Source organism: Pleurodeles waltl, chromosome 3_1 (genome assembly GCF_031143425.1).
Source record: "Pleurodeles waltl isolate 20211129_DDA chromosome 3_1, aPleWal1.hap1.20221129, whole genome shotgun sequence".
Taxonomy (NCBI): domain Eukaryota; kingdom Metazoa; phylum Chordata; class Amphibia; order Caudata; family Salamandridae; genus Pleurodeles; species Pleurodeles waltl.
The window spans coordinates 697,594,924-697,622,131 of record NC_090440.1 but is presented as its reverse complement, the minus strand read 5'-3'; the positions used below and the strand labels follow the sequence as shown (position 1 = coordinate 697,622,131).

Genomic DNA, 27,208 nt, shown 5'->3' with positions numbered 1-27,208 from the left:
CACATCATGAGAGTGTAAGTAGAGCAAATGGGACGTCTTCTTGTTCTTGACACGTCTTGCGTCTGCAAACTCCTATAATCTGTATAGATAAGTTTTAATATCTGGAACAATAAGAGGAATTTCACAAACATTTCTTTAAAAATCGTGTTCTTTTCCCCCACTTTATTCATTTTTAGGTTGAAAGCGGGAGCGTTTTGACCTGTAGTAAGCATTGTGGACTTTTAACCATGCCCACCGCACGCCCACTACTTTCATTTGTTCGTGGGCTTGCCTTTCAGAAATCCTTTATCATTGGTAAATGCTTTACGTTTGTCCCTCCTTGGGGCAGTTATGTTACCACCTTGCAGACTGCCCCTGCTACATGGATAATTGCACGATTGCCAATATGTTTGACTGTGAATTAACTTTTTTCTTTTGTCTCTCCTTTGTGCTCATGACAGCCGCAGCGCTTTGAATCAGCTTGCTTATGTCAACTGTTTTACTTTTCACTTTCAATTTATATGGCAAACGTCCAGTTAGGAATTTACATCGTTAATAGCTCTGACTCGAGCAAATGCGAGACCAATTGCATTGCAAATGCTTGTTTCTTTCTGTGATGGGGGCATCTTTTTACTGACTTGAAGTGTGGCCCTCCAATTCAAGGTTTTATTTATACACCATTGGTGAAAAGAAGTGTTATGGGGTTCTCGCATGCTGGTGAGAATATTCTGCACTTATGAAATCATGAGGAATGTCCTGGATGCAGAACTAGGATTAGAAGTAACGTTCCCTTCACAATAGTTCAGTTAAAATCTCTGTTCTAAGTATCCCAGTCTTGAGAAACGGCCATCCTTAAATTCTCCATGCCAATAAAGACAGACACCGGGCAGAACTAGATGTGAATCAAGTCAAACTGCAGATAGGTTACGGTAATTAAATGTAGCCAAACCTCCCCCTACTTTGGACTGGACAGCTACTGGACTGGAAAGTACTCGGTGAAATTCCCTTTTCAGGTGCCAACTCCAACAGTTCTGAACCTCTGACCTAGAAAAGCCACAGGTACCTAACCTATATAGATCATAACAAGAATTTCTAACACCTCTCGATATGGGCTGTATAGTAAAAATGGGATGTAGGACAAGGGATATAGGACCAAACTTCTGTGAAGAAGCACCAGGCACCCAGAGTTTCAAAGATGGAAGTGGCTGTCAATTACAGATGGATATCTAAACACTAGATACCTGTAATTAGGGTACATATCCTGTGGCTTTAACAGTTAGTGCAAACACCACACAGAGTCATTAGAATAATAAAGCAATCAAGAGGTTTCTCATTGCACACAGTTGCATAAGATAACTGACATGGTTAGGTGAATAGCTGTAAGGGTTGATCCCCACCCATGGCCCCCCTCTGCAGCTTACACGCAGAGACAACCTGCTACTCGTTCCACATTCAGAGGTTAAGGTGGATGGTTTCATGGCGTAAGTTGTTTGTGGAACTACTCAACCACCCACACCACATGTGTTTTGGCTAGGAAGCGAGCAGCTAGTATCTGGCCGTTGGTGAAGGTAGATGCCTTCTTTATTGGTTGGGCTGTGCATATGGGCTTTTGCCAGGTCCAAGGCATATGGTCTCCTAAAGAGGTGACATATTACACCTACCTTCAGGAGCACTGGAAATTGCTTGCATTGTTTTGACAGTTGGATTCTGGTACACATGACCATTTATTACGTGCACAATTCAAGGCTATAATCTAGGGAAAAAGATGTGATATTAACATGTTAGCCAAGAACCTGACTGTAGGAAAGTGTCATCTTTCTGGCCTAGTTACCCCCACTTTTTGTGCTGGGATTGCAGTTCTCTGGTGTAAGGAAATGGCTCCCTGTTGACGCCCCCCCCCCCCCCCCCCTCCCCCAACCAACATTACACCCCCCCACCCCCCCAACACCCCACCCACACACACACACACACACACACACACTTTGCCTGATACTGACTTGACTGAGAAGTGTGCTGAGACCCTGCTAACCAGGCCCCAGCACCAGTGTTCTTTCACCTAAAATGTACCATTGTTTCCACAATTGGCACACCCCTGGCACACAGATAAGTCCCTTGTAAAAGGTACCAAGGGCCCTGTGACCAGGGAAGGTCTTTAAGGGCTGCAGCATGTGTTGTGCCACCCTTAAGGACCCCTCACCTAACAGATGCACACTGCCATTGCAGATTGTGTGTGTTGGAGTGGAGAAAAGGGCAAAGTCGACTTGGCATCCCCCTCAGGGTGCCATGCACACAAAATACTGCCTGTGGCATAGGTAAGTCACCCCTCTAGCAGGCCTTATAGCACTATAGGGTGCACTATACCACAGGTGAGGGCATAGATGCATGAACAATATGCCCCTACAATGTCTAAGTACATTCTTAGACATTGTAAGTACAGTGTGGCCATATTAAGTACAGGTCTGGGAGTCTGTCAAAAACAAACTCCACAGCTCCATAATGGTTACACTGAATACTGGGAAGTTTGGTATCAAACTTCTCAGAATAATAAACCCACACTGATGCCAGTGTTGAATTTATTAAAGAATGCACACAGAGGGCATCTTAGAGATGCCCCCTGTATTTTACCCAATCCTTCAGTGCAGGACTGACTGGTCTGTGCCAGCCTGCTGCTGAGAGACTAGTTTCTGACCCCCTGGGGTGAGAGCCTTTGTGCTCTCTGAGGACAGAAACAAAAGCCTGCTCTGGGTGGAGGTGCTTCACACCTCCTCCCTGCTGGAACCGTAACACCTAGCAAAGGCTCAGGCTTCGTGTTACAATGCCCCAGGGCACTCCAGCTAGTGGAGATGCCCTCCCCCTGGACACAGCCCCCACTTTTGGCGGCAAGTCCAGAGGAGATAATGAGAAAAACAAGGTGTCCTGAGCTGAGGTGACCCCTTGCCTTTAGAAATCTTCCATCTTGATTTTGGAGATTCCCCCCAATAGGTATAGGGATGTGCCCCCTTCCCCTCAGGGAGGAGGCTCAAAGAGGGTGTAGCCACCCTCAAGGATAGTAGCCATTGGCTACTGCCCTCACAGACCTAAACACACCCCTAAATTCAGTATTTAGGGGCACCCCAGAACCTAGGAAATGAGATTCCTGCAACCTTAACAAGAAGGACTGCTGACCTGAAGCCCTGCAGAGAAGACTGAGATGACAACTGCTTTGGCACCAGCCCTACCGGCCTGCCTCCCAACTTCGAAGAAAACTGCAACAGTGACTCATCAAACAGGGACCTACGACCTCTGAAGCCTCAGAGGACTGCCCTGCGACCAAGAAACTCCTGTGAACAGCGTCTCTGTTCAAAATCCTGCAACTTCTTTGCAACAAAGAAGCAACTTTAAAGACTTCACGTTTCCCGCCGGAAGTGTGAGACTTTGCACTCTGCACCCGACGCCCCCGGCTCAACCTGCAGAAAACAAACACCTCAGGGAGGACTCCCTGGCGATTGCGAGCCCGTGAGTAACCATAGACGACCCCCCTGAACCCCAACAGTGACGCCTGCAGAGAGAATCCAGAGGCTCCCCCTGACCGCAACTGCCTGTAAGAAGGGACCCGACGCCTGGAACAAACACTGCACCCGCAGCCCCCACGACCTGAAGGATCCGAACTCCAGTGCTTGGTGTGCCGGCTTGTGGTTCCCCCCCCCCCCCCCCCATGCCCTACAGAACCCCCCTGGTCTGCCCCTCGAAGATGCGGGTACTTACCTGCTGGCAGACTGGAACCGGGGCACCACTGTTCCCCATAGGCACCTATGTGTTTTGGGCACCTCTTTGACCGCTGCACCTGACTGTCCCTGAGCTGCTGGTGTGGTAACTTTGGGGTTGCCTTGAACCCCCCAACGGTGGGCTACCTTGGCCCCAAATTTGAGACTTGTAAGTGTTTTACTTACTTGCAAACCTAACCTTTACTTACCTCCCCCAGGAACTGTTGATTTTTGCACTGTGTCCACTTTGTAAAAATGGCAATAAGCTATTTTCAAAGACTATATATGATATTGCTTTTATTCAAAGTTCCTAAAGTATCTAAGTGAAGTACCTTACATTTAAAGTATTACTTGTATATCTTGAACCTGTGGTTCTTAAAATAAACTAAGAAAATATATTTTTCTATATAAAAACCTATTGGCCTGGAATTGTCTGAGTGTGTGTTCCTCATTTATTGCCTGTGTGTGTACAACAAATGCTTAACACTACCCTCTGATAAGCCTACTGCTCGACCACACTACCACAAAATAGAGCATTAGAATTAACTACTTTTGCCACTATCTTACCTCTAAGGGGAACCCTTGGACTCTGTGCACACTATTTCTTACTTTGAAATAGTATATACAGAGCCAGCTTCCTACACCTGGGATCCTGCTTTGTTAGCTACCTCTCACACCCACAATTGGCACACTGGTGCATCAAATCGAGTCCCTAATGTGGGGTACCTTTGTACCCAGGGCATTGGTACACCAGGGGCCTCCTATGAGCTGCAGCATGTATTATGCCACCATAGGAGCCCATGCGAACTGTGACTACAAGCCTGCTATTGCAACCTGCGTAAAAGGGTGCATGCACTTTTTCACTGCCAAACTTAACCACTGCACTTAGACGCGATAAGTCACCCCTGTGGTCAGCACTTCGGCCCCAGGGCAGGGTGCATGTTGCCGTGTGTGAGGGTTCCCCTGAATTAGCAGGGTACCCCTACAGACCTCAGGACAATTCCTGGACTCTGTGCTGGGAAGCCATCTTAAGGTATGTAGGGGACACTGGTCAACACGAGTGGTCCAACTACATAATGGCTACTCTGAAGCTAGGCATGTTTGGTATCAAATATGTTGGAATCATGTAACTACACCGATTCCAGTGTTAGTTACATGATAATATGTACTATAGGGGATCCCCCAGTTCTGCCTGTGCAGCCTTATGGGGTCCAGCTGCCAGCCCGCCCTAGTGCTAACCCCAGACACTGGTCTGCTCCTCCGGCCTGAGCCATCCACAGGAGGGCAAAACAAAGGATTTCCTGCAAGGGAGAGGTGTGACCACCTCCCCTGTGTATTGGGTGTATACAGGCAATGGTATGGTGGCCTCTGAGCGCCACCAGAATACTTTGAATGTTACATTTGGTACCTGCTTTCTATAATCCGGTTTGCACCAGTTCAGGAACCCCCGGTTCCCACTCTGGCACGAAACTACACAAAGGTCAGGGGAGTGACTATCCTCCTGTCCAGCTTCTCTTCTAGGGAGGTGCTCAGTGCTCTGCCAGGTGGCCACTTGATTCTACCATCTTGAAAATAAGATATGCAGAGGCCACTGGTAGGTTAGACCAGGCATGTGACATCCCTGATACCATCTGGATAGGTAGGTAACTCCAGAGAGTGACCAACCCCCTTTTAAGGGCTCCTTCGTGGGTGGTTCCTCAGATTTGACCAGCAAGACTCCAGAGGGGAACATCTTCTGCCTCTGGAACTGCTGCTGGTCTTCACCTGGAACCGAACAAGTCTGCGCTGGTGGGAAGCCTCCAACTGTAACATTGTTTCTCCGGATCCTGCAAGAATTCACGACATCCAAGGCTGTGCATCCTCCTGTGTCACAAGGACTGTTTGCATCAGGAAGCAAGAAGGAATCTCCCTTGGATTGAAGGAGTGATTCGCCTGCTACCGCAGGCACCTCAAGGCATCGGCAACTGGTTGGTGGGGGTCTGCTTTCTCTGGACAATCAAGATCCTGCTTTACAGGTGGTGAGGCCTTGGCCTCCTCTGGGTCCTGATTGCCTTATATCCAAGTTGGGAGACTGTATGTCCTTATTCCTGCCACTGGGCTGGCACCCCTGTGCACTGCAACTGGTGCATGTGCCAAGGCTTGTTGACACTTCCTCCGGGAGATCTTCTGCATCCAAGAAGCCCCAGCACTTTGCAAACCGGAGATCAGCTCCCGTCTTGTGATGTGGTATTTCTGTTTGCTGTGCTGGTGAGGCCCAGTGTGTCCAGTACATGTGGGTCCCACCCCATGTAGAGTCCCCTAGACCTTGCTGGTCCCCACAACTTTGCAAACTACTCATCTGCTTCTATTTGCGCTTGCCGGTTCTTGTTGGTGACCTGGTGAGTCACTGACCCTCCTGCAATCCGGCGAGGGACAGCTCGTAGGGGAGTTCTGGGATCTTCATTGACTCCTGGACCCCCCAGCCGGATTACTTCTTTCACCGGCTTGCAGAAACTTCATCTTCAGGAGGGGCGGGCATTGCTTTCTCCGCCATCTGGACATGTCCTATGGTGCTGGACTCTGTCCCCTTTCTTAGCAGGTCCTCCACATCTGGAATCCATTCCGGGTTCCACCAGCCTTGTCCACGGGTCGTGACAGCACCTGGACAATGTGAGACATCCATAGTCCTCTGAGAGTCCCTTCTCCCCTCTGCATCTGGGAACCTGGTGTAGGTACGCCTGTCTCTTGGGTATCCTGGGGTAGGGCACTCTCCATCCTCTTACCTGCTGGTTTCCTCATTGCCCACTGGGAAGGGTCCTGAAATCCATACACTCTAACCACTACTTCCTAGGTTAGCCTATGGGACAACTAGGTGGGTAACCTACTGTACTTATTTCTGGTGTTTCTAACTGGCACCAGCCCCTAGCTAACCGCCAAACCTGCCTTGGTTGGAGTCCCACTTTGACATTTCCTTTTTTAGTGTATGATTTGGCCCTCCCCTAGGGCCCTCTATATTTCTGTGCTATTTTTGCTGTTTTTTTAGGTGTATAATTGTATGTAGCTTCTCCAAAGGGAGGTACACCAATGGTATTTTGGTAGTATTGCTTTAATAAAATATGCTTTATTTATGCATCACTTGTGTGGTTCATTCTTGTGACTAAGTTATCGTCTGACTACCGTGGTATTGCATTTGCTTTACATTCCTCTTGGATAAGCTTTAGCTGCTTGCCTCTGCTACCCGTAGAGAGCTTATGCTCTCTGGACACCTATTCACTATCACTAAGGGTTGCCTGGACTCAGTATAGGATGCCCCACCTTGCCTTGCTTCAGATTCCAGACCAGATGCCCAACTGGGGTAAGCCTTTTATTTACAGTGTTTTTTTTTTTTTTTTTATTAGTGCAATTATGTATTTTGTTCTTTCTCCACCCTTTATAGGAATGGGCTTGGATCTCAGTTCTGTGTTAATGCCTATTCACTGAGATCCCGCAATACTGTTGCAAGTATTGGTTGTATGCGTCCATGGACTCTGGGGGCTCCTTAGAGGACCGCCAGCTTTGCTCCTGCCAGTTTGCAGAGTTTTCCTGGACAGCCCGTGCTGATGCCATCATACAGACTGGTTTCTGCCCTCCTGCAGCTTAATTAGCTCAAGCCCAAGAAGGCAGAACAAATGATTTCCTTTGGGAGAGGGAGGCAACACCCTTTGTTTGGAAATATGTTTTACGTGGCCAAGCCACTGGTATGCTTTGAAGGGCACATTCTGGGCCCTCCTTACACAAACCAGTTTGCACCAGTCCAGGGACCCCTGGTTCCTGCTCTGGAACAAAACTGGGCAATGGAAAGGGGAGTAACCACTTCCCTTCACATCACCACCCTAGGGGTGATGCGCAGAGCTGCTCCAGGTGGCCACTTGATTCTGCCATCTTGAATCCAAGATGGGCAAAGGCCTCTGGAAGCATCTGAGTGGCCAGGACAGGCAGGTGACATCGCAGCCCCTCCTGATAGGTGGTCACCCTGCTAGGTTTCCAATCTCCCTTCCTGGGCTACGTAGTGTCTCCCTCTTGGGTGGGGTCCTGAGATTCAACGTGCAGGATTCTAGCAGGACTCATCTGCATCGTTTACTTCACGTTCTAGCCACTGGAACTGCAACTGGACCCTCCAGGAACTGACAATCTGCAACTACAGCGACGACTTTGCTCTGCAACATTGCTTCTCCGGCTCCTTCCTGTAACTGCAACATTTTCCAGGTCTGTGCATTTACTGAGGGCAACGAGTCTTCAGTCTGCACAAGAAGCATGAAGGAATCTCCTTTGGAGTGAAAGAGTTGCTCCCCTGCATCAAAAGGCACCGACGAGTGGCTACTTGGATCTCCTCTCCTCTTCTCCAGAGCCTCGTGGAGCCTGCTTCACGGGTGGTGGTCTGGAGTTGTCCTCTCTACCAGCTGTCCAACATTGGGAGATAAACCCTTGCCTCTCCGCGCAGGACAGTGCCACCGTGCACAGTCTATCTTGCAGCTACAAAAGCTTGTTGGCACCTCCAAGAGATTATCAGGCTCAGTGTAGCCCCAGCCCTCTTCCCTGCAGTGCACAGCCCTCTACATGCTTCTCCAGTGACGTGGGACTCTTTTCTAGGTGTGCTGCGTGGGTCTCATCATGATTCCTGTGCTTGCTGCCTTCTTTTCCTGCAAGACTCCTCACTGCTGAGGGTCACCCGGGACTCCCCTTCTTGGTTTGAGTCCACCTGGACCTTGCTGGTCCCCGGCAGCTCTGCATTTCTTCAACGACATTTGCCTTTGCCAAGGCTGAGTGGTGGTTTTTCCACACCACTGACTGACTGCAATCCTTTTTTCGGTGTTGGACATCGACTGTATCACTTCAGGAACTCTTCAACTGCTCCAGTGCTGCTCTGCTGACTGTCTTCGTTCACCGTAGACCTGGCACTGCATCCACAGATAGGAGGGTAATGGCTCCTGCCACAACAGGACACTCCAACGTGAACTGGACTTGGCCCCCTTCCTTTACAGCTCTTCTTCCAGGATCCACCTTTGATTTCTTGCAGTTTTTTTATCGGTCTTGCAAAATCCTCTTCTGAAGTCCTTTTGGTGGGTTTGGGGAGAACCAGGTACTTACTACTTTTCTCCTGGTCACTGGGGGGCACTCTGGTACTTACTTTTGGGGTTCTTAGTTCCTCCAGCTCCCTCGACCTATTCCTATTCCACTTCCTTGTGTGGGGCCTGACTTCCGCATTCCATTTTCTTAGTGTATGGTTTGCCCCCCCCCCCCCCAAGAGCCTTCAGTACTTACTATTGTTTTCAATGTTTCCTATTGCCTTTTATGCTAATCACGGACTACTAATGTGTACATAAGTGCGTTTACCTACCTCCACTTGAGTTAGTGTCTGTACAGTGTTTGGGTATTTGTGTTACCATAATAAAGTCCCTTTATTTTTGTAACACTGTATGGTTCTTTCATGTGTGTAAGTGCTGTGTGACTACAGTGGTATTGCATGAGCTTTGCATGTCTCCTAGATGAGACACTGACTACACATCACTAATAGGAAATAACTGCACCTGGTGTAGGGTGATAATACCACAGGTGCTCACCACACACCAGGCCAGCTTCCTATAACCCGTGCCTGGGCAGAACAATTCAGTGTCTGTGACTGTCTTGAATATCAAACACACAAGTTGATGCAAGGAATGCTTGCAATTTGTCTAACCACTGGCATTGCTTGGGGTAGCATCCCAACCCATCATTCTTTTGCCCATCATGCCTCCTCAGATTGGATCCAGCCATATGCAAATCAGCCTTGTCCCTGTCCCACTGGCAACAGGATTTCACCTTGTTTTTGATGTATGCACGGTCCTGCTTTCTTGGCCCCCACTTGATGAATCACCCCTGTATCTTTAATATACAAAATCAGTGACGAATTCTGTGAATTTTATCCCCAAGGAAGACACAAGGAAAGTAAAGGAATTGTGAACATTTTCAAGAAACACTGGTAGATACTGAGGAGTGACTAAGACATCATGCAAAAAGTAGAGATCAGACCTTAAATCAATTATAGGAAATTACGCTTAATCCAAGATCTTTTGGTGAAAAGCCATTATACTCCACATAAACCTGGTTGAATAAGGATTCAACCGGTCTCTCCAAATGTAACAATTGTAAGGCATGTGAAGTGGCCAAAAATATGAAAATCTTTACAGACTACAGGGGAAGAGAAGTTAAGATCTCAAAAAGAATAACATTCGACAGTCAATACATGGTTTATTTAATCAAGTGTGAATGTGGGTTGCAGAACGTGGGAAGCACAATCTGCCCACTGAAAAAAAGGATATTGAAACACACTAGAGCAAGACAGAATCATGATCAGTTATGCTTTGGCCAAACAAGAGACATCTTACTGCCGATTGGAGAAGCATTAAGATCTTTGGTCTGGCCATGGTCAACAGAAATGAATGGGGGGCAATAGAATGTTGAAATTGCGCCAACTTGAGAGTAAATTTATCATCTGACTCCGAACCAAGATCCCTTATGTGCTCAATGTCGATGAGGAGCTTTTTGTGCATTTATAGGAGGTAACATTGAATAGTGAGGTGTTAGCTGAGAATATTTGAACATTATTTGAGACTTAAGATCTACGATGTAAAAGCATTATGTGGGAGACTTTAAATAGAGGGTGGCATGTGTAGTGTTTTATGGATCGGTTCAGTTTGAGCGACACAGGTGGATACTAAACAAGTAATAGGCACTTAGCTGTTATTACATTACTAAGTAAGTCGAGTTGATGGGTCTCGCTTGGTTGTGTTGAGCCTATTTTTATTTTTTACTTTTTTTCACCTATTTACGAGCATAGGCCCTTTACCCTTGTATAGTGGAAAGTAACATATCATGCCAATAATGAGGCGCACATATCCTGCTATATTCAAAATGATGAAACTGATACAAGTCTCTCGAAAAATTTGAATTTATACTTATGTCTGAGTGACCTTCATAACTGATACCAATATGCATAATGTTACATTTTGTAATGTTTTGTGGACTTTTGGCTGTAATTTTCGTATTGGCAACTTAAATATCCAGAATTCATCATGTTTAGCAGGACCGAATTCTACTATTTAATATATATATGTTCGATGGCATGTGTAGCTGAAGATACACATGCTGTGCACATCCCGCCATCTAGTGTTGGGCTCGGAGTGTTACAAGTTGTTTTTCTTCGAAGAAGTCTTTTCGAGTCACGAGATCGAGGGACTCCTCCCCTTTCAGCTCCATTGCACATGGGCGTCGACTCCATCTTAGATTGTTTTCTTTCCGCCATCTGGCTCGGACGTGTTCCTCTTCGCTCCGTGTTTCGGTTCGTAAAGTTAGTTAAATCTCAGAAAATTTGACGGTATTGTTTGCGTTCGGTTTGGGTTAGTTACAACAGATCAACACCGATTTCGGAAGAGCTCCGGTAGCCCTTCCGGGTTTTCGATTCCCCGACGGGGCCTGGTCGGCCCGACCTCATGCGTCTTCAAGGCTAATGGAACGGACCCCATTCCGCTTCTGCCCCGAATGCCACAAGTATCCTTACACAGATCAGCATCTGGTCTGTAATTTGTGTTTGTCTCCCGAACACAGAGAATACCTGCAAAGCCTGTCGAGCGTTTCGTCGAGGAAAACGCTAAGAGACCGAAGAGCAAGAAGACTACATATGGCGCCGGCAGGACAACAGCACGTGGAAGAAGAGGAAACCTTCTCCATTGCGGATTCGGACGAGGTTGATCCCGAACAGACGCCAAGAACCGTGAGTAAGATGTCTGAGCAAAACTCATGGAAAAATCACTAAAGCCCAGGGGACGCCACCGCCAACAGGCCATGGCTTAACCCGAAATTTAGGTGACCGACCATCGGCACCGAAAAAGGGCACGCATGTGTCAGTCATCCAACTCCGGTTGAAATACCGGCACAGAACAGACTCGACACCGGGTCAGAGCGCACTCGACACCGAGAGAGCGGCACCGAAATGAGTCGGCACCGAGAGATCGGCACACCGAAAGGCAAGAAAGTGTTTTCGGAGCCGAAAAAGATGGTCAAAGGTTTCGATACCGAAACATCCGGCCTCGGTGACAAAACCAAGTTCCTACACCGAGGAACAGGGCCTATCCTCACAGATTCGGACAGGAGCTAGAGGCAGGGGAGCCAGATTACACTCAAAGGAGGCTCCACATTCAAAAGGACACAGGGAAAATCAGTACTCTCCCTCCAATCCGAATTAAAAGGAAACTTGCCTTCCAAGAGAAAGACAAGCAACCACAAGCAAAGGTGGCAAGACAAATAACTCCGCCACCATCCCCACAACGCTCACCACAACCATCACCGGTAGCCTGTGCACCAATGATGCAGTCTCCAACTCATACGGGAATGAGTCAAGATGACCCGGACGCATGGGATCTTTATGATGCGCCAGTTTCAGATAACAGTCCCGACTGTTATCCAGCGAGACCGTCACCACCTGAGGACAGTACTGCCTACACACAGGTGGTGTCAAGAGCAGCTGTGTTTCACAATGTCACCCTGCACGCAGAACCAATAGAAGATGACTTTTTATTTAATACACTGTCCTCCACACATAGCCAGTACCAGAGTCTCCCTATGTTACCGGGAATGCTGAAACATTCAAAGCAAGTGTTTCAAGAGCCTGTGAAAGGCAGGGCCATTACTCCATGGGTGTAGAAAAAGTACAAACCTCCACCAACAGACCCCGTGTACATAACGCAGCAATTAACACCGGACTCAGTGGTAGTAGGGACAGCTCGCAAAAGGGCGAACTCACACACCTCGGGAGATGCACCACCACCCGACAAGGAAAGTCGCAAGTTCGACGCAGCGGGGAAAAGGGTCGCGGCACAAGCAGCCAACCAATGGCACATCACCAATTCACAGGCCTTGCTGGCTAGATACGATAGGGCTCATTGGGATGAAATGCAACATTTCATAGAACACCTACCCAAAGAGTTCCAAAAGAGGGCCCAACAAGTGGTGGAAGAAGGCCAGAGTATCTCGAACAATCAGATACGGTCAGCAATGGATGCAGCTGACACAGCTGCTAGGACTGTAAATACAGCGGTCACCATACCGAGACACTCACCTCAGGATTCAAGCCGGAAATTCAACAAGCGGTGCTGAATATGCCATTTAACGGACAGCAGTTGTTTGGGCCGGAGGTGGACACTGCTATCGAAAAACTTAAAGGACACAGATACGGCCAAAGCCATGGGCGCACTCTACTCCCCACAGAGCAGAGGCACATTTCGTAAATCAGTTTAGAGGGGGGTTTCGAGGACAGAGCACAGAACCCTCAACCTCACAAACAAGACCCACATACCAGAGTCAATATCAGAGGGGAAGTTTTCAGGGACAATACAGAGAGGGACAATTCCCTAAAATAGAGGGAAGTTTCCAAAGTCCCAAGACACCGCAAAATAAACAGTGACTTAAGCTTCACAAATCCCCAACACATAACACCAATGGGGGGAAGATTAACACATTTTTATAAAAACTGGGAGGAAATAACAGACTTGTGGGTCCTAGCCATTATCCAACATGGTTATTGCATAGAATTTCTACAATTCCCTCCAAATGTCCATCCGAAAACACACATGTCCAAACCACACATGGATCTATTACAACCGGAAGTCCAAGCGTTGTTGCAGAAAGATGCAATAGAATTAGTACCAATTCATCAGAAAGGAACAGGAGTTTACTCCCTGTACTTTCTCATACCCAAAAAAGACAAGACTCTAAGACCTATCCTAGATCTCAGAACATTAAATATTTACATCAAATCAGATCACTTTCACATGGTGACACTGCAAGACATGATCCCATTGCTCAAACAACAAGACTACATGACAACATTAGACCTCAAGGATGCGTATTTCCATATACCTATACAGCCTTCCCACAGAAACTACCTAAGGTTTGTAATCCAAGGGGTACATTACCAGTTCAAAGTGTTGCCATTGGGAATAACAACAGCGCCAAGAGTTTTTACAAAATGCCTGGCCGTAGTGGCAGCCCATATCAGAAGGCAGCAAATTCATGTGTTCCCGTACCTAGACGATTGGTTAATCAAATCCAATACGCAAGAACGGTGCTCACAACACAAAAAGTATGTCATAGAAACCCTTCACAAGCTAGGTTTCTCACTCATCTACAACAAATCACACCTACAGCTGTGTCAAATACAACAGTACTTAGGAGCGACAATCAACACAACAAAAGGGATTCCCACTCCAAGTCCACAAAGGGTACAGGCATTCCAAAACGTAATACAGGCCATGCACCCAAAACAAAGGTACCAGGTAAAATTTGTGATGAAGCTACTAGGCATGATGTCCTCATGCATAGCCATTGTCCCAAACGCAAGATTACACATGCGGCCCTTACACCAGTGCCTAGCATCACAATGGTCACAAGCACAGGGTCAACTTCAAGATCTAGTGTTGATAGACCGCCAAACATACACCTCGCTACAATGGTGGAACGCTATAAACTTAAACAAAGGGTGGCCTTTTCAGGACCCAGTGCCTCAAAACTTGATCACAACGGATGCTTTCATGATAGGGTGGGGAGCACACCTCAACCAGCACAGCATCCAGGGACAATAGAACACTCAGCAGAGACAGCCTCATATAAATCACTTAGAACTACTAGCAGTATTTCTAGCGTTGAAAGCATTTTAACCTATAACAACCCACAAACACATTCTTGTCAAAACAGACAACATGACAACAATGTATTATCTGAACAAACCGGGAGGGACACACTCGACACAGTTGTCTCTTAGCACAAAAGATATGGCATTGTGTGATTCACAACAACATTCGCCTAATAGTGCAGTTCATACCAGAAATTCAAAACCAGTTAGCAGACAATCTCTCTCGGGATCACCAACAGATCCACGAATGGGAAATTAATCCCCAAATACTAAAAACTTACTTCCTAAGATGGGGGACACCGCAAAAAGTCCTATTTGCAACAAAACGCAAAATGCCAAAACTTCGCATCCAGGTACCCACAGGCTCACACTCAAGGCAATGCGTTAGGGATGAGTTGGTCAGGGATATTTGCATACGCTTTTCCCCCTCTCCCACTCCTTCCGTATCTAGTAAACAAATTGAGTCAAAACAAACTCAAACTCATACTAATCGCACCAACTTGGGCACGACAACCTTGGTACACAACACTACTAGACCTCTCAGTAGTGCCTCATATCAAACTGCCAAACAGACCAGATCTGTTAACTCAACACAAACAACAGATCAGACACCCGAATCCAGCATCGCTGAATCTGGCAATTTGGCTCCTGAAGTCTTAGAATTCGGACACCTAGACCTTACCCAAGAATGTATGGAGGTCATAAAACAAGCTAGGAAACCAACCACAAGACATTGCTACGCAAATAAGTGGAAAAGATTTGTTTATTACTGCCATAATAATCAAATTCAACCATTACACGTATCTGCTAAAAACATCGTAAGCTACCTACTACACTTACAAAAGTCCAAGTTAGCTTTCTCAGCCATTAAAATACATCTCACTGCAATTTCAGCTTATCTGCAAATTACGCACTCAACTTCTTTATTCAGAATCCCAGTCATAAAAGAATTTATGGAAGGTCTGAAAAGGATTATCCCACCAAGAAGACCACCAGTTCCTTCATGGAACCTCAACATCATATTAACACGACTCATGGGTCCACCTTTTGAACCCATGCATTCATGTGAGATACAGTACTTAACATGGAAAGTAGCATTTCTAATAGCTATCACATATCTCAGAAGAGTAAGTGAAATACAAGCCTTTACTATACAAGAACCCTTTTTTCAGATACACAGTCGTTCTACCAACAAATGCTAAATTCTTACCTAAGGTCATATCACCGTTTCACTTAAATCAAACAGTGGAACTCCCAGTATTCTTTCCAGAACCAGATTCTGTAGCTGAAAGAGCATTACATACATTAGACATCAAAAGGGCACTAATGTACTACATAGAACAAAACAAATTCGCAAAACAATTGTTTGTTGCTTTCCAAAAACCTCATACAGGGAATCCAATATCCAAACAAGGCATTGCCAGATGGATAGTTAAATGTATTCAAACCTGTTTTATAAAAGCAAAAAGAGAACTGCCTATTACACCAAAGGCACACTCAACTAGAAAGAAAGGTGCTACCATGGCCTTTCTAGGAAACATTCCAATGACTGAAATCTGTAAGGCAGCCTCATGGTCGCCGCCTCATACATTTACCAAGCATTACTGCGTGGATGTGTTAACATCCCAGCATGCCACAGTAGGACAAGCAGTACTACAGACTTTATTTCAAACAACTTAAACTCCTACAGGCTGAACCACCGCTTTTGGGGAGATAACTGCTTACTAGTCTATGCACAGCATGTGTATCTGCAGCTACACATGCCATCGAACGGAAAATGTCACTTACCCAGTGTACATCTGTTCGTGGCATGAGACGCTGCAGATTCACATGCGCCCTCGCACCTCCCCGGGAGCCTGTAGCCTTTAAGTTAAGGAAAAATTAGACTTGTACATTTGTAAATTTGTAAATATATCACTTTTAACCACATTATGTACATACATATTTACTCCATTGCATGGGCACTATTACTATATACACAACTCCTACCTAACCCTCTGCGGGGAAAACAATCTAAGATGGAGTCGACGCCCATGCGCAATGGAGCCGAAAGGGGAGGAGTCCCTCGTGACTCGAAAAGACTTCTTCGAAGAAAAACAACTTGTAACACTCCGAGCCCAACACTAGATGGCGGGATGTGCACAGCATGTGAATCTGCAGCGTCTCATGCCACGAACAGATGTACACTGGGTAAGTGACATTTTCCATGGCACCTTTGTGATGAAAATCTATGGTTATGGGAAGTGTTTCTTTGTCAAAGAGGTCAAATGTGTTAAACTATACTTAGTGGTTTATTATTTTCTGATGTTAGTTGTTAACACAATGTTCTTTACTCCCTCCGTCTCTCCCTTTCAACATACAAGGACTGGCCATTTGATGATGGCGCCCCACCTCCAACTCAAATTGTTGATGATTGGTTAAACCTCTTGAAAACAAAATTTCGTGAAGAGCCAGGATGCTGCATTGCCGTGCATTGCGTAGCAGGTCTTGGAAGGTGAGTACACATGCAGAAGATAAAGACGTGTGTTTGATACTTGAAGTGTTATTGAGTCTTTGAAAAAAGTGCTGTATGTGGGCAAGTTCAACTAGTAGATGGGGCAAAAACTACATTTTGATGACCAGTGCTACAAATCTGACAGCCTCTTTTCAAAAGGTTACAAAGTATTCAGTATTCAAATTATCAAAAAAATATATATATACTTGGGACACCTATTATGTGAAAGGTTGTCTTTGAATATTTATACGTCCCTATCTTTCAAAACCTCTGTCATTGTTGGAACGTTCCAACCTATAGTTGGTTCAAGACCAGCTGTCTTTAGTCTCCTTGACAAAGCAATGGTACATTTGGAACACTTACGACAAGGCAGTGTATAGAAATGTTAATCTGCTTCCCTTAGATGCTCGTCTATGCTTCGTCTAATCAACCTTAAACACAGCAAACTCTTGAATATCCCATTGTCACTTTTTTTTCCATAGCAGAGTTCTCGAAAGTAGTAGGTCTAGAGGCAAAGAAAGTCTCTTGACAGGATGTCAACACTAGTATCAGAGATTTCATAATCCTCCTTGGCAGTATCAGCAATATTTGCAGTGACAGTTCAGGAAGCATCGAAGACAGACAATAGTGGAGACTAACAACAATCAGGTGCTGGAGGGAACGTAACAAGGGTTGACTTCCTCACTTATTTGCCTTTGTGTGCCATTTACAGTGGAGGAGTGTAAAACTGAATTCTCCAGTGTAGGAAGTTTGCTCTGTATGTACTATTTCAAAGTAAGAAAAAGCATGCACAGAGTCCAAGGGTTCCCCTTAGAGGTAAGATAGTGGCAAAAAGAGATAATTCTAATGCTCTATTTTGTGGTAGTGTGGTCAAGCAGTAGGCTTATCAGAGGGTAGTGTTAAGCATTTGTTGTACACACACAGGCAATAAATGGGGAACACACACTCAAAGACAATTCCAGGCCAATAGGTTTTTGTATAGAAAAATATATTTTCTTAGTTTATTTTAAGAACCACAGGTTCAAGACTTACAAACAATACTTTAAATGAAAGGTATTTCAATTAGGAACTTTGAATTAGCAAAATAGCATATACAGTTTTCACACAAATGGCAATAAACTATTTTAAAACTGGACACTTAGTGCAATTTTCAACAGTTCCTGGGGAGGTAAGTGTTTGTTAGTTTTGCAGGTAAGTAAACCACCTACAGGGTTCAAAGTCGGGTCCAAGGTAGCCCACCGTTGGGGGTTCAGAGCAACCCCAAAGTTACCACACCAGCAGCTCAGGGCCGGTCAGGTGCAGAGGTCAAAGTGGTGCCCATAGCGCATAGGCTTCAATGGAGGAGGGGGTGCCACGGTTCCAGTCTGCCAGCAGGTAAGTACCCGCGTTTTCGGAGGGCAGACCAGGGGGGTTTTGTAGGGCACCAGGGGGGACACAGGTCAGCACAAAAAGTACACCCTCAGCGGCACGGGGCGGCTGGGTGCAGTGTGCAAACAGGCGTCGGGTTTGCAATGTAGTCCAATGGGAGACCTAGGGGTCTCTTCTGTGATGCAGGCCAGCAAGGGGGGGGGGGGGGGCCTCCTCTGGGTAGCCACCACCTGGGCAAGGGAGAGGGCCACCTGGGGGTCACTCCTGCACTGGAGGTCGGATCCTTCAGGTCCTGGGGGCTGAGGGTGCAGTATCCTTACGAGGCATCGCGTTCTTAGAATCAGGCAGTCGTGGTCAGGGGGAGCCTCTGGATTCCCTCTGCAGGCGTCGCTGTGGGGGGTCAACTCTGGCTACTCACGGGATCTCAGTCGCCGGGGAGTCCTCCCTGTAGTGTTGGTTCTCCACAAGTCGAGCCGGGGGCGTCTGGTGTAGAGTGCAAAGTCTCACCCTTCCGGCAGGAAACAAGTGTTCTTTCAAAGTTGCTTCTTTGTTGTAAAGATGGTTCTTCCTTGGAGCAGAGCCGCTGTCCTCGGGAGTTCTTGGTCCTTTTAGATGCACGGTAGTCCTCTGAGGCTTCAGAGGTCACTGGACCCTGTGGAACGCGTCGCTGGAGCAGTTTTTTGAAGTGGGGAGACAGGCCGGTAGAGCTGGGGCCAAAGCAGTTGGTGTCTCCGTCTTCTCTGCAGATTTTTCAGCCCTGCAGTCCTCCTTTGTCTTAGGTTGCAGGAATCTAGTTACCTAGGTTCTGAGAGCCTCTAAATACTCGATTTAGGGGTGTGTTTAGGTCTGGGGGGTTAGCCAATGGCTAGTGTCCTCGAGGGTGGCTACACCCTCTTTGTGCCTCCTCCCTGAGGGGAGGGGGGCACATCCCTAATCCTATTGGGGGAATCCTCCAAAACCAAGTTGGAGGATTTCTAAAGGCTGGGGATCACCTCGGCTCAGGGCACCTTAGGGGGTGTCCTGACTGGTGGGTGACTCCTTGTTTTTCTCATTACCTCCTCTGGACTTGCCGCCAAAAGTGGGGGCTGTGTCCAGGGGGCGGGCATCTTCACTAGCTGGAGTGCCCTGGGGCATTGTAACAAACATGAAGCCTGAGCCTTTGAGGCTCACTGCTAGGTGTTACAGTTCCTGCAGGGGAGAGGTGTGAAGCACCTCCACCCAGAGCAGGCTTTTGTTTCTGTCCTCAGAGAGCACAAATGCCCTCACCACATGGGGTCAGAAAGTAGTCTCTCAGCAGCAGGCTGGCACAGACCAGTCAGTCCTGCACTGAACAATTGGGTAAAATACAGGGGGCATCTCTAAGATGCACTCTGTGTGCATTTTTTAATAAATCCAACACTGGCATCAGTGTAGGTTTATTATTCTGAGAAGTTTGATACCAAACTTCCCAGTATTCAGTGTGGCCATTATGGTGCCGTGGAGTTCGTATATGACAGACTTCCAGACCATATACTCTTATGGCTACCCCGCACTTACAATGTCTAAGGTTTTGCTTAGACACTGTAGGGGCATAGTGCTCATGCACCTATGCCCTGACCTGTGGTATAGTGCACCCTGCCTTAGGGCTGTAAGGCCTGCTAGAGGGGTGACTTACCTATGCCACAGGCAGTGTGAGGTTGGCATGGCACCCTGAGGGGAGTGCCATGTCGACTTAGTCATTTTCTCCCCACCAGCACACACAAGCTGGCAAGCAGCGTGTGTCTGTGCTGAGTGAGGGGTCCCTAAGGTGGCATAAGACATGCTGCAGCCCTTAGAGACCTTCCCTGGCATCAGGGCCCTTGGTACCAGGGGTACCAGTTACCAGGGACTTACCTGGGTGCCAGGGTTGTGCCAATTGTGGAGACAATGGTACATTTTAGGTGAAAGAACACTGGTGCAAAACCTTACACATTGTAAGTGCAGGGTAGCCATAAGAGTATATGGTCTGGGAGTCTGTCAAACACGAACTCCACAGCACCATAATGGCTACACTGAGAACTGGGAAGATTGGTATCAAACTTCTCAGCACAATAAATGCACATTGATGCCAGTGTACAATTTATTGTAAAATACGCCCAGTGGGCATCTAAGAGATGCCCCCTGAAAACATACCCGACTTCCAGTGTGGGCCGACTAGTTTTTGCCAGCCTGCCACACACCAGACATGTTGCTGGCCACATGGGGAGAGTGCCTTTGTCACTCTGTGGCTAGTAACAAAGCCTGTACTGGGGGGGAGGTGCTTCTCACCTCCCCCTGCAGGAACTGTAACACCTGGCAGTGAGCCTCAAAGGCTCACCCCTTTTGTTACAGCACCCCAGGGCATCTCACTTTTGGCAGCAAGGCTGGAGGAGATAACGAGAAAAACAAGGAGGAGTCACCCCCCCCAGTCAGGACAGCCTCTAAGGTGTCCTGAGCTGAGGTGACTCTTACTTTTAGAAATCCTCAATCTTGTGGATGGAGGATTCCCCCAATAGGATTAGGGATGTTCCCCCTCCCCACAGGGAGGAGGCACAAAGAGGGTGTAGCCACCTTCAAGGACAGTAACCATTGGCTACTGCCCTCCCAGACCTAAACACACCCCTAAATTCAGTATTTAGGGGCTCCCCCGAACCTAGGAAACGAGATTCCTGCAACCTAAAGGACTGCTGACCTGAAGCCCTGCAATGAAGACGGAGACAACTGCTTTGGCCCCAGCCCTACTGGCCTGTCTCCCAACTTCGAAGAAAACTGCAGCAGTGACGCATCCAACAGGGACCAGCGACCTCTGAAGCCTCAGAGGACTTCCCTGCACCCAAGGACCAAGAAACTCCAGTGAACAGCGGCTCTGTTCAACCATCTGCAACTTTCTTGCAACAAAGAAACAACTTCAAGGACTTCGTTACCCGCCGGAAGCGTGAGACTTTCTACTCTGCACCCGATGCCCCCGGCTCGACCTGTGGAAAACCAACACTACAGGGAGGACTCCCCGGCGACTGTGAGCCCGTGAGTAGCCAGTGTTGACCCCTCCTCAGCCCAACAGACACCTGCAGACGAAATCCATAGGCTCCTCCTGACCGCGACTGCCTATAACAAGGAACCAGACACCTTGAACCAACACTGCACCCGCAGCCCCCAGGACCTGAAGGAACCCAACTCCAGTGCAGGAGGAACCCCCAGGCGACCTTCTGCCTAGTCCAGGTGGTGGCTACTCTGAGGAGCCCCCTTCCCTGTGCCTGCATCGTTGAAGAGACCCCCGGGTCTCCCCATTGCTTTCAATTCAAAACCCGATGCCTGTTTGCACTCGCCACCCGTGTGCCGCTGAAGGTGTACTTTCTGTGCCTGCTTGTGTCCCCCCGGTGCCCTACAAAACCCCCCTGGTCTACCCCCCAAGGACGCGGGTACTTGCTGGCAGACTGGAACTGGGGCACCCCTGTTCTCCATCGAAGCCTGTGTTTTGGGCACCTCTTTGAGCTCTGCACCTGACCTGCCCTGAGCTTCTGGTGTGGTAACTTTGGGGTTGCCTTGAACCCCCAAAGGTGGGCTACCTATGCCCCAACTTTGAGACCTGTAAGTGTCTTACTTACCTTCAAACCTAACATTTACTTACCTCCCCCAGGGACTGTCGATTTTTGCACTGTCCACTTTTGAAATAGCTTATTGCCATTTTTGTCAAAACTGTACGTGCTATTGTGTTTATTCAAAGTTCCTAGAACACCTGAGTGAAATACATTTCATTTGAAGTATTACTTGTAAATCTTGAACCTGTGGTTCTTAAAATAAACTAAAAATATATTTTTCTATATAAAAACCTATTGGCCTGGAGTAAGTCTTTGTGTGTGTTCCTCATTTATTGACTGTGTGTACAACAAATGCTTAACACTACCCTCTGATAAGCCTACTGCTCGACCACACTACCACAAAATAAAGCATTAGAATTATCTCTTTATGCCACTGTCTTACCTCTAAGGGGAACCCTTGGACTCTGTGCACACTATTTCTCACTTTGAAATAGTATATTCAGAGCCAACTTCCTACACCAGGTATACCGAAAAAAAGCTGGGTGGTGAAACAGGCAAAACCCTGTATGGGGAAAGAAACCCTGAAGCTGTAAGAGGAGTAGCAAACAATGACAAAGAAACTACCATCAGTGACACAAGACGTCAGAAAGGGATTGGAGGTAGAGAAGAAAAGGCGCCGACTAGTCTGAAATGGCAGCGCTTTTGCAGCGAAAAAAGGAGCATAAGGATGCATTAAAACAATTCAGAATCCCACTAAAACCCTCGGCAACCACAGACATCGAAGAGGGAGAGACTGCGCTCGAGGCACTGGCGACCCCCAAGTCTCATGAAGAGGAGGCGTGGGAGGAAGCAACAGGGAGGTTAGAGGACAACTGGAATGATCTTGAAACGGAGAGCCCAGAAGAGGTCTATAACTACCCCTCAAAGTGTTCTCCCCATGAGGACATCACATGCTACTTCAACCTAATCAAGAGGGCAGCAGACACATATGGGAGTACCTTTATAAGAAAAGGGAGACTAATGCTTCCTATTGGAAACCCTCATGCCATCAAGCAAGGAAAACCTTTATCGCTCCATAACCCATGCAAGACTACACATGCGACCATTGCAGGAATGGCTAGGCAAGAACTGGTGCCAAACACACCGGCCGTTGGGAGGATCTAATGGTTGTAACAGGCTACAGAAAGAGACAGTGGTGGATGCCCAAAGACATAACCAGGGGAAGACCTTTCAAGACAGCAGCTCCCTCTGTCACTATCACAACAGAAGTGCCTCACAAGGGATGGAGAGCACACAGACAACTTAAGAATTCGAGGTCAATGGAACAAAACTGATGCGATAAAGCACATCAGTTTCCTTAGAGATGAAGACTGTTACTGGCCCTGAAAGCCTTTCAAACTCATATCCGGGAACACGGTACTAATCAAACAGATAATACATCAATGATTTATCTGAACAAGCAAGGGGGCTCAAAATCCTCTACCTTAAGCAAACTAGCCCAATAAATATGGAAGTGGGCAATACCACAAGGGATCACTTTACAAACAGTCCACCTACCAGGGAAAGACAACATAGAGGCAGACAAATGAAGCAGACAGGAAAGCAGCATGCACGAATGGGAGATAAAACAAAAGAGCCTAGAAAAAATCTTCAGGGCTTGGGGCACCCCAACAATTGAGTTGCTGGCATTTTTTTGTTGTCTGCTGATGGAAACTCTTCGCCTCCATGTTTCCACACCACCAGTCATTGGTTAATGCCCTGTCATTAAACTGGTCAGGAAGATTTGCTTATGCCTTTCTGCCGATTCCTCTAATACTGAAGATACTGGAAAAAGCTAGGGAACCAGGGATGAACCTCGTACTAATAGCCCTCAGTGGGCCATACAAGCATGGTATTCAAACCTACCCGAACTGTCCAAGGATCAGATAATGAAGATCAATGTCAAATGGGACGTACTCCCAATGCAAAACTGGAGTGTTCCACCCGGAACAAACAATGCTCAATCTAGCAGCATGGCACCTGAATACATAGAATTCGAGCACCTAAACCTACCACATAGGACCATGGGGATACTAACAGTGGCTAGGAAACCAACAAGAAGAAAATGCTGTGCATCAAAATGGAAAAGATACCTCTTATGGTGCACAGAGAATAATAAACTAGAAGCAACATCTAGGCAAAAAACGGTAATAACCTATATGATGCACTTGCTGGACAGCAGAATCAACTACTCTTCTCTCAAGGTACGCTGGGCAGCAGTTGTGGCCTATATTATGGGAGCGTTGTGTAAGAGTTTTTTCACAGCACCTGTTACAAAGAGGGATCCAAAAAAAAATCCCCCCAAAAATTATCCCTCCAAGATGGTCACCAGCCCCAACATGGAGATTCAACACAGTTTTGACTTGGCTGATAACAAAACCATTTGAACCCATGCACATAGCTGAACTTCAGTTTACCACGTTAAAAACTGCCTTTCTAATAGCTATTACATCGCTACAAAGAGTAAATGAGATTCAAGCGCTAACAGTACAGGAACCATACAAACAAATTCACAAAGACAAGGTAGTTCTCAGAACAAACCCCCAATTCCTACCTAAAGTGGTGAGCAAATTCCACATCAACCAGACCATCCAGTTGCCAGTATTCTTTAAGAACCCACAAACACAGTTGGAAAGAAAAGTGCATACCCTGGATGTAAGAAGGGCACTAATAGTACTTGGAGGAGACCAAGCAGTTCCGTAAAGGGACCAAACCATTGGTTTCATATGCCAAATCCAGTAAGGGATCCCCGTCACAAAGGGGACTATCGCATGATGGATCGTGGAGACAATCCAAACCTGCGACGCATTGGCTGGCAAATAATTCTCACTGACCAAAGCACACAACAAGGAAAAAGGGCGCAACACTAGCATTCATGGCAAATGTGTCTATAGATCCTTTCTGCGCAGCAGCAACATGGGCATCCCCACACACATTCACAAAACATTGTGTGGACATTCAAATGCATACAGAAGCCCAAGTGAGACAAAAGGTGCTACCGCACCTTTTTTATAAGCTCATCATTTCACCCCAACCAACCCAAATAATGGGAAAACCGCTACACAATCTAATGCACAGGATGTGATTTCAGAAAAGGATTCATGCTGTAAAACAAAATGGTTAATTACCAGTAAGAGTAGTTTTGCAGCCTGAAGTTTTCTGGATTCACATGGGGACCGACCCACCCACCCTCCCAGAAATGAGAACTGGACAAACAGGTGGGGAAAGAGGGCCTATGTACATCAAAGCAAGGAAAAGAATGGGGGGGGGGGAAAGCAAAAAGAGAAAAGGACACAACAAAAACAAAAAAATAATCTGAAGATGGCTACTACGCACAGGGAATTCTCGGGCACCTTCTAACGTCATGAAGAGGACGGAACAAATAAATGGTGGTTGACAAAGCCAAAGGAAAACAAGCACTTGCAATGCAATGGGTATCGCATTTCCTAAAGTTAGAACTATTAACGTTGTTAGCACCTAACTGGACTTTTCCTGCCACATAAATTGAAAATGAAAAGTAAAACACTTGACATAAGCCAGCCGATTCAGAGCACCACGGCCGCCATGAACGTGAAGGAGAGACAAAAGCAAAAAAGTTTGCTTGCAGTCAAACATATCGACAAAAGTGCAGTTAGTCATGTAACAGGGTCAGCCTCAAAGGCGATAACAAAACCGCCCCAAGGAAGTACAAACGTAAAGCATTTACCAATGCAAACAAAGGATTTTTGGAAGGCAAGCCCATGAACGAGTGATGGTGATGGGCATGTGATGGGCATGTGGTGGGCGTGGTTAAAAGCCCAGATATATACATGAGAAAAGCGGCGCTTGTGCGCGGCTATGCTGGACCTAAAAAAAAAAAAATGAAAAAAAAGAGCGAGAGAAAAAAGACCATTCCGGACCCAACGACTAGATGGCAGAGTAATGCATTTGAATCTGAAAAACTCTTCAGGCTGCAAAACTACTACTTGTAAGTAACCATTTTGTTACTAGTTAAAGCTCAAATATTGCCAACTTTCTCCCTTATCATTGTAGCCCTCCCACCATAAAATCAAACCACAGATGAACATCGTAGTAATAGCCCCTCCATTATAAAACACAATTCTCTTCCCTATGCTCTGAATAAGTACCACTACCTTATTCTGATTTATTGACCTCTTGTGTACATTGGGTCCCATAATTACATAAATCACTGTACAGTTTAACTCCATAAAAAAGTACTACTATTTTAAGTTAATATTGTCAGTCCAGTACCCCTTTCTAATTAAGATCTCTTTTCAAAATCATAATTAAGCATTACAATTAATCTAATTGATTAGCCTTTTAACCTCCTCTGGGTAGCCACCACCTGGGCAAGGGAGAGGGCCACCTGGGAGGGTCAATTCTGCACTGGAGGTCGGATCTTCAGGTCCTGAGGGCTGCGGGTGCAGGGTCTTTACCAGGCGTCTGGTCCTTTGAAGCAGGCAGTCGTGATCAGGGGGAGCCTCTGGATTCCCTCTGCAGGCATCGCTAGGGGGCTCAGGGGGGGGTCAACTCTGGCTACTCACAGGGTCGCAGTCGCTGGGGAGTCCTCCCTGTAGTGTTGTCTGTAGTGTTGGTTCTCCGCAGGTCGATCCGGGGGCATCGGGTGCAGAGTGGAAAGTCTCACGCTTCCGGCAGGAAACGTGTGGTCTTTAAAAGTTGCTTCTTTGTTGCAAGTTTCAGTCTTTGTGGAACAGGGCCGCTGTCCTCTGGAGTTCTTGGTCCTTTTAGATGCAGGGTAGTCCTCTGAGGCTCCAGAGGTCGCTGGACCCTGGGGGACGTGTAGCTGTTGCAGTTTCTCTTGAAGTGGGGAGACCGGCCGATAGGGCTGGGGCCAAAGCAGTTGGTGTCTCCGTCTTCTCTGCAGGGCTTCAGGTCAGTAGTCCTTCTTAGTCTTAAGGTTGCAGGAATCTATCTTGCTTGGTTCTGGGGGGCCATAAATACTCAATTTAGGGGTGTTTAGGTCTGGGTGGTTAGTAGCCAATGGCTACTAGCCCTGAGGGTGGCTACACCCTCTTTGTGCCTCCTCCCTGAGGGGAGGGGGGGTACCTCCCTAATCCTATTGGGGGAATCCTCCATCTGCAAGATGGAGGATTTCTATAAGTCAGTCACCTCAGCTCAGGACACCTTAGGGGCTGTCCTGACTGGGGGGTGACTCCTTGTTTTTCTCATTATCTCCTCCAGCCTTGCCGCCAAAAGTGGGGGCAGTGGCGGGCATCTCCACTAGCTGGGATGCCCTGTGGCGCTGTAACAAAGGGAGTGAGCCTTTGAGGCTCACCGCCGTGTGTTACAGTTCCTGCAGGGAGAGGTGAGAAGCACCTCCACCCAGTACAGGTTTTGTTCCTGG

At 47.1% G+C, this 27,208-nt stretch overlaps 1 protein-coding gene across 2 annotated transcripts in view; it reads left to right on the top strand.

The window, feature by feature from the left end:
• The window catches only part of PTP4A2 (protein tyrosine phosphatase 4A2), a 223,865-nt gene that overhangs the window by 131,195 nt on the left and 65,462 nt on the right, over positions 1-27,208 (top strand). For both annotated transcript variants that reach the window (XM_069223317.1, XM_069223319.1), the window contains one exon: positions 16,770-16,900. In XM_069223317.1, the coding sequence (XP_069079418.1) occupies positions 16,770-16,900 (131 nt within the window). The remainder of the gene's footprint in view (positions 1-16,769; positions 16,901-27,208) is intronic.